Consider the following 7,652-nt stretch of genomic DNA (forward strand, 5'->3'; position numbering starts at 1 on the left):
AGCATCAGTGTGAGCAGGGACAGGGTGGCAGATCACTACCGACCTCAGAACAGCTGGGGGAGCTGAGGGGCCAGGCAGCCAGCACACCCAGGCAATGTAACCTGACAGAGAAACCCGACTGGTGTCATCCAGGGGATGAAATCACAGCACTGGGAAAGCAGGAACGGGTGCCTCAATGGCACTGGGAGGTTTAGCTTAGGGGAAATTCCTATACTGGGAAAACAAGGAGGTTTTGTTTCCCTGTCTAATGTGGGGAGCCTCAGCTTGGACACACACGGGCTCTGTCCCTCCTAGGGGCCAGCTCGACACAAAGCAGTGCTCCAAGCAAGCCAGGGTACATCCCTTCCAGAGCGCTTGGTCACACAGATGAAGAAAGGCAAGAAGCAGCCTGGGTGCCAACACAGACAGACCACACACAGGAGTGTGATTTATGCAGCTCTGGTTATGGGATCTGTGCCAAAGCTCCCACGTCCTTAGGAAAGGAGCTTGAGCCCCTTGCGAGGAAGAGAGAAACAGACGAAGCAGCCGCTTACCGCCGCAGGTTCCTCATCTCAAACACCGTGTCCTCGTCGCTGTCGAGCGAGGCCATCTCCGTGTTCTCGTCATGGCTCGACAGGAGCCCGTATTTCCTCCGCTGGGGTTTCTTCAACCTGAAATGAGTTTTTCGCTGGTTTTTGGGTCCCTGTGACCTAGGGCTGGGGAACACAGAGCGCAGGGTGAGGGGAACGGGGCCGGGTGGTCGGTAGCAGTAACTGCGGTCAGTAACAGCGCCGTGAACCTGCAGAAGCCTCACCCCCACTGCAACGGGGATGCTCGGGAAGCAAAGCTGCGGTCTGGCAGAAGGAGGGAAGGGGAACCCGAGGCAGACGGGGCTCGGCCCGGGCCGCACTCACCGGCACGCCCGCAGCAGGAAGTAGAGCGCGGCTATGGCCGAGAGCGCGCTCAGCACATAGACCGCCCGCTTCAGCACCGGCAGCCCCGCGCCCGGCAGCAGCCCCAAGCCCGGCGCCCGCCGCGGCTCCAGCGAGGGGCTCGGCCGCGTCCCGTTACCCGCGGCCGCCCGGGTGGCGCCCGTGGCGTTGCTCGGGCCCGGGGTGGGCGGAGGAGCCGGGGGGGGCGCCCGGGCACCGTGCGGGGGGAGGAGGAGGAGGAGGAGGAGGAGGCAGAGCGGCTCCGGCCGCAGCATGGCCGGGCCGGGCGCTGCACAGCGGAACCGAGCCTCGGCGGGGCGGGCGCAGGAAGGCGGCGGGACGGTGCCGCGCAGCGCAGGCCCCGGCCGGGCCCGGCGGAGCCGCACGCCGCGTTCCGGGGCAGCGCCGTTCCGGGGCTGGGCCCGGCGGTCTCCCCCGCGGACACGGCCTGGAAGCGAGCGGCGTCTCGTCTAGAAACGGTCCCGTCCCACCCCGGCCAAGCTCACGTCGCAGATGTCGCGACAGGATCAGGCCCCTTCATCCGTATCCAGCCCCCCATCCCTGCTCTCTCAACCCACCCAGCGCCACAAGGCACCGGGTCACCCGTTTTGCACCTATCGATGGTTTCTGCCTGCGTTCAAGCACCTGGTGTCCAGGAAGGGCTTTCAAATAACGCCAAGTGTTTCCAGCTTGAATTTGGTTAAACATCACCCGAACGCAAACGTTTCTCATACTGATATAATCCTCCAGTAGCACGCACAGCTCTTTGGTGCGTTGCTGGATACAACCCCTGAAACGTGGTGGTTTCTGATTTTAAATCCCATTCATTTAGATAATTTGAAAAAGGTTAAAAAAAAGAAGGAAAAAGGAGGTTTGAAGAAGGAAGCTCCATAATCATTCCCATTCCATAGACACAAGCAGCCCCAGGGCTCTCATAGCTCCCCAATGGCTCTTCCGCAGCAAGCTCCCTGCTCACCACCGTGCAAATACCTTTGTGCCTGGGACTCCCCAGCACGAGAAAGCATCTCTTAATGAGCACAAGGTTTTAAAGCTGCTTAAACCACTTAATGAGTTTATTTATTCCAGCCAAGCAACCCAGCTCCATCACTGCTGCCTGCTCAGGGGGCTGACTCAAGAAACAGCAGCAGTGGCTACAGCTCAGCAAGTTGGCAAGCCACAGCCTGCCTCGATAACCGGGCTTTGGAGCATAGAGCAGAGAACACACCATCAGCTCTGCCCTTCAAACACCCTGCAGCACTCGTTGTCATTGTCACCAGAGCCATGTGATGTCTCCCAAGTCACTCGGGCTGTATGAGCAGGCTTCTTTGCATAACACACTATTAAGAGTGTCCTTCAAGCAGGGCAAAGCACAACCAAAAGCCAGAGAAGCAACAGTTACAAGAGGAAAAAAGCAGGATAAAGCAATCAACTGCTCTTTCAACACAAAAGAGGTGGGCAGGGTAGCAGAGACCATCAGAAACCCTCCTCCTTGTCTACAATACCAGTGCAGCCTCCTGCCCTGTTCTCTTCAAAGCTGTCTAAAATACACCCAGTCACCAGCCTCTCTGGCATTGTAAATTCTCATTATTGAGCTGCCTCCTTTTCAGGTTTAACCTGAGAACACCTCATTTTTCCTGAGCATCAGGTCCCAGAGTGGTTCTGGCAGGTCTCACTCTCATTTTGGAGCCCCATGCCAGCCCAGCAGGACAGTGGGAACTAAGTCATGTAAGCAGCTACCTCTGTGAGCAGCAGAAACACGTCTGAGCTTTCATCAGCGTAACAACCGCTCCGATATACAGGGAAGGAAATCATTATCCAAGCTCAAAAAACACATTTAGCACCTAAGTGCAAATTACTTTTGTATTTCAACTGGAAGACCAGCTTCTGTTCTACAAACACCAACTCCTTGCTCATGGGATTTCTCATCCAGCAACTCCCTTCAACTACTGAAGCTCTGCAGATGCACAACCTCCATGTAATTCAAGGTTACAAGATGCAGTTGACTTTCTTCCTCAAACTAGCCCCTGAAGTTGCTCTCTGTTCAACCCCAACCAGAACAGCTTAGGTTTCATTTTGTATTTTTAACTGGGCTATACACAAGATACCCAGATCCTATTGTACACCTGGGCCACATCCAATATTCCTGTGTTTTCCCCACAAAAGTACTATGGAGATTCATGGGTTTTTTTCCACATTCCGGTATTTTATTCCAGCTTAACTAATTGCTTTGTCCCATTGATCTATATAAAAAGAATCAGAAACACCACTGCTCCAAGCTCTTCATCTCCACTTCTCCAGTCAGTGGCCACTCTTCTGGGTCTTCTGATACATTTCATTGCTGCAAAGAAATGAAGACATTGAATTTAAAGGGAGACAAAAACCCATAGAAATTCTCACCTAGAAACCACCAGTCTTGACAGCACCACTACCAGTAACAATGAGAACCTGCTGGTTCAGGAAAAGGGACTGAAGAGACCTTACCTGGTTGGCAAACTCCTGGGTTGGTCCTGATTCCTCAGAACGAAGGCTCTCCTTCCTCAAATCCCCACTGGGCTTCCATGTTGAGTATCCCTCCTCTCTTCAGCCTGCCAAAGCAAAGGTGCATTAATAGAGGTATCAGCTGGAGACTTCACATTGCCACCCGCCTCCCCCAGCACGAGTCACATCGGATACAAGGGTTTCACAAGCCATTCGCTGAACCCATCACACCACAGAAGCACAGTCTGGGAAAACTGTTCCAGGCTGGCTGATGCCTTGGACACACCAGCCAATGTATCATTTGATCCCTAAGCAGAGAGTTAACCACTTTGACATGGCTGCTTAGGAGGTGTGGGCTATGGGAAAAAGTTAATGGCAACAAGTAGGATGGCAAAGAAAGCTACAATTAAAGTGAGCAACTTAATGAAGTCTAGAAAGAATCTCAATAGATGAACACATATCGAGTCAGGGAATTCATTTCCCATCTTGCTTCCATACCTACTAGCAAGACATGACTGCATGCCCATCTCTGATCTGTGGAACTGAAGTTGTGCCACAAGCCAAAGGTTGCATATGGCATGGGTTACAATTTTTCCCTCAGTTGACCAAAATTGCCAAAGGAATATTTCACAGGTACATTAGACTTTCAAATGAGCTCTCAACAAGAGGAAGGATGCGGACATGAGCAAAAGGAGTTACCTCGAATTACAGGACTATTTCCACATATGAACTAGCCAAGAGAGCAGCTTTCGTCTCAGAGGTTTCTGTTGGAGGCACAACACTTCTTTTCTCCAAGGACACTGCAGTTTCCATATGCTAGCAAAGAATTCTTAGAACTTGTAAGGCAATGACAAAGCTACCTAATCACGGCAATTTACCTACCAGTGAACACTTTTCAAGTTCCTACCGAGTCCAGTTACTAAAGGACTGCTTCCTTACTACAGCTTGTCAATGTAGGCTACTTCAGCATTAAGGAAACATCAATCATCCTACCTAACCCTGGCATTCCCTCAGCTGCTGACTTAGGCTTCAAGTGCTGAAGCATCCAACAGCATGTGCTTTCAGTCCTCTTATGTGAAAGTATGTTCAATTCACAGGGCAAGACCGATCCAGATTAGAATCTAGCAGCTGGTCAATAACTCTGGCTCGCTCTTACACTGCCACTTTTTTCTTCTCTGACATCCTCTACTAAAGACTGTTCTTTTGTCTTCAAGGATTGTGTTGTGCAATGAAATGTACATGTCAGGAGCAGAGTTCATTTCAGACGGTCTTTTAATAGGCTTCGTAAAGCCAAAGAAAACTGTATACAAGAATCCTTTACCACTTCAAATACAATATCAATGGAATATGCATATTTCTTCCAGTAAAAAAGGACAATATAAATAAACATTTTCAAGAACCTCTTTTATGGTAAGTTTGCAAGTCTATTTCTGGGTAATTTACATCATAACAACAGTAAAAATACCGTTATGCAGGTTGAACATACAAGCAAGTTTCTCTTTAGATATATCAAGGTGGTTTGCCTTCCAATTTGTACCCAGGCTGCATTCCTACCTTGCTACACTAAAGGAATGTTACAAAAGACGAAGGTAATGCACTTAAAAAAAAGAAAAGAAAAAAAGGTAAGTCCACAGCTTGTTCAGCTTCCAGTGAACATTGAATTAAAAGGTCCTTTCTATCTCAAAAGAAACTGAATTGGGGCCCCAACTTCACCACTTATGAAAGCAAAAAAACACCTTGGCTCATCATGGGAGGGCAAAATAAAACGTGAAGTGCTTTCAAAAAAAGATTAAAAACACTTGAAAGCCGAGCTTTCTTAAAAGGAAAGTCTAATCAGACCATCTCGTATCAGAAGCTGTCAGGCTGTGTTTGACAAGATTCAAACTGATAATACTACAAAAGTGGAAATACAAGTAGATGTACTACACAATAACCATTTCAGCGAAGCTCCAAAAATCTTTATAAATACAGCCATTGGAAGGACGATCTTGAGTCAGGAAGGATTTTTACTCGTTGTGTGTAGCTGAGGACAAGAAGCAGGCACAATTGTAAAGGCACTGAAGCATAGACAAGTTCCAGCATTTTACTCCCTTGCATTATTTCAGAAGCTAGTGCTAGTTGGCTACATCGCAAGAGAACTTCCCCCACCCTTGATTAAAGTTTGTTAGGGCATCTGAGTTTTGTCTTTAGTCTCAAGCTTGAGGAATGTATTTTAAAAGCTCCCTTTGCCTTAGATCCAAGCAACTCCTACACATGCATTACAAATTAGAAACTTAACTGGCACAACCACGTCCAAAGCCTGACAGATTGGTTCTTACGGGCAAGAACGGCAATAGTGGTACAGTCCGACTGAGCATTTCCAGACTCAAAAGTACAGGGTCAGAAGGTTTAGAGTTCCTACAGCAAACATACTTGTCATTCCCATTTGAACCAGGGCTTACCGTAACTGTCATAGCTGTCTCTGTATGATCCTCCTGATGACCTGTCTCCATAGCCACCTTGACTCCTGCTGTGAAAAATAGTCACCTGCTTTAGATTTGCTCAACTGCTTCTGAAGCCTATTGACACATATGCCCAAGAGGCAATGGGCTTAAAGAGCTTTGCAACAGCCCACTAGCACGTGGGATGACTTTACCTGCTATTATAGTAGTCTCTAGAGCCATTATATCCCCCACTTCTGGAATCAAATCTGCTTCCGCCATAGCCTCTGTCTCCACCACCTTGAACAAACACAGGTCATGGGTTTCTAAGCATCCTGACAACCAGCACCACTGCTCCATGCACTCAAGTGATCCACGTCCACTCACCTCTGGAGAAGCCACGGCCCCGACCTCTGCCCCCACGGAAAAAGCCTCTGCCCCCGGAAGAGCCCCCTCTGTAGCCGCGGGATCTGTTCTCTGATGACTTTCCAGCCTGATCAACTCTGATCTGTCGTCCATCTACAGACTGGCAAACAGAAAATACACCCATTTGGTATTTGAACAGCAACAAGATATATATATACAATGAGTTACATACTTTTATTACCAGCTGTGCAGTACCCAATGATACTAATTCTTACAATGGTTTTATTTCCCATTAATTAATCCAGATGCACAATTAACACTTGAGACATACACAAGTATTCCTATAAAAAAAGCATTATTTTTCTGTCATAAAACAAGCTGTACAACTTCAGAAACTCGTAATTTGACCGTGTTAATGTACTACTATTCATTTGGTCTTCTACACAACCCTCATGCGTCTCTTAGTATGCTATAGGAAATAAAGAAGCTGCTCCAAAGCCCCCTTACCTTCCCATTCATGGCCATCATCGCATCTTTAGCGTCATCTATGTTTTCAAAAGTAACAAAGCCAAAACCTCTGGACCTCTGAGTCTCTCTGTCTTTCACCACAACAACTATAAAGAAAGCAAGCAAAAATGAACCCAAAGCCATGAGCGCCAGTGCAATGAGACAAACGGATGGGAGCATCCAGCTGGGCACTGCAGCCTTACCTTCAGAGATCTGTCCGTATTTAGAGAAGACTTGTTCCAGCGACTGCTCGTTGGTGTCGAAGCTCAGGCCTCCGACGAAGAGCTTTCCCTCATCTGATGCCATTCTGACCTGCGGAGCCAACACCCAAAATTAAATACTCCCACAAAGCTGGAACCGTTTTTAACTCCTCAACAGCTTCCACAGGGCACAAGCTCCCGTTCCACCGAAGTAGCCATTTATGGGATAGGAAAGAGCCCAGGGAGCAGGCCCGCGGCCGGGCGCCGGCGGAGCCTCGGCCCAGACCAGGCCCGAACCCCGAGGCCGCTCAGGCCCCGCCGCACCCGCGGGGTTACCACCGCGCATGCGCGCCCCACTGAGCCAGCACCGCCCCTCACGCCCCGCCCACCGGCGCAAGCGCACTCCACCACCCCTCCTCCCGCCAGCCGCCATTTTGCACTGTCGAGACTTGTCGCCATTTTGTTTCCGAAGGAGCGCTCCGGCCCTCCCGGCCCCTTCTCCTGCCCGGCAAGCGGCCGGGGTAGCTCGGCCGGGCTCCCCGCAAGTCCCGGAGAGCGGCCACGCCGCGGGGCGGGCACCATGCTCGGACTGCCCCGGGGAGCAAGCCCTGCACGTCTCACACACGTCTGCTTGCGCTCCAGCGCTCCGAGCGCCCCGGCCCAGCCCGGCCGCAGCCCGCGGGCGCCTTACCGGTGCCCTGGCGCAGCAGCGTCCACGCAGCACTTCAAAGCCTCAACGCGATGTGCAGCGGGGCTGGCGGGGCGGTGGC

The 7,652-nt window shown here is 50.5% G+C and overlaps 2 protein-coding genes across 7 annotated transcripts; both read right to left on the reverse strand.

Annotated features, from left to right (window-relative positions):
• Positions 1–529: 529 nt before the first annotated feature.
• On the reverse strand, positions 530–1,186 carry FAM174C (family with sequence similarity 174 member C). The gene is made up of 2 exons (XM_034070775.1): positions 894–1,186; positions 530–689 (listed from the first exon to the last, which is right to left on the reverse strand). Exons 1-2 carry the CDS (start codon positions 1,184–1,186, stop codon positions 530–532), a joined length of 453 nt encoding a protein of 150 aa, XP_033926666.1.
• A 1,905-nt stretch (positions 1,187–3,091) lies between these two features.
• Positions 3,092–7,652, reverse strand: CIRBP (cold inducible RNA binding protein). 6 transcript variants are annotated; one of them, XR_004080123.1, is made up of 8 exons: positions 7,574–7,652; positions 6,886–6,994; positions 6,683–6,789; positions 6,197–6,335; positions 6,025–6,109; positions 5,831–5,895; positions 3,393–3,496; positions 3,092–3,249 (listed from the first exon to the last, which is right to left on the reverse strand). XR_004080123.1 is itself a non-coding variant. In XM_031045919.1 (7 exons), the coding sequence occupies exons 2-7, from the start codon at positions 6,986–6,988 to the stop codon at positions 5,396–5,398; spliced, it is 516 nt and encodes a 171-aa protein (XP_030901779.1). In that variant the 5' UTR covers positions 6,989–6,994; positions 7,574–7,652; the 3' UTR covers positions 4,644–5,395. The 6 variants fall into 6 exon arrangements, 4 of the variants coding, with proteins under 4 accessions (XP_030901779.1, XP_005145699.1, XP_005145698.1 ...); XR_004080122.1 differs by having other exon boundaries at positions 5,831–5,898; XM_031045919.1 differs by lacking the exons at positions 3,092–3,249; positions 3,393–3,496 and adding an exon at positions 4,644–5,412.

This window comes from Melopsittacus undulatus, chromosome 19, assembly GCF_012275295.1.
Source record: "Melopsittacus undulatus isolate bMelUnd1 chromosome 19, bMelUnd1.mat.Z, whole genome shotgun sequence".
Classification (NCBI taxonomy): domain Eukaryota; kingdom Metazoa; phylum Chordata; class Aves; order Psittaciformes; family Psittaculidae; genus Melopsittacus; species Melopsittacus undulatus.

Bases quoted from the DNA above. Each gene is read 5' to 3' on its own strand.
- FAM174C (XM_034070775.1), bottom strand. From the start codon at position 1,186: ATGCTGCGGCCGGAGCCGCTCTGCCTCCTCCTCCTCCTCCTCCTCCTC. The intron at 690-893 runs GTGAGTGCGGCC...CCCCAGCCCTAG, and splicing joins TTCCTGCTGCGGGCGTGCCG to GTCACAGGGACCCAAAAACC.
- CIRBP (XM_005145640.2), bottom strand. From the start codon at position 6,988: ATGGCATCAGATGAGGGAAAGCTCTTCGTCGGAGGCCTGAGCTTCGAC. The intron at 6,790-6,885 runs GTAAGGCTGCAG...CTTTCTTTATAG, and splicing joins ATACGGACAGATCTCTGAAG to TTGTTGTGGTGAAAGACAGA. The intron at 6,336-6,682 runs GTAAGGGGGCTT...TCTGTTTGCCAG, and splicing joins TGATGGCCATGAATGGGAAG to TCTGTAGATGGACGACAGAT.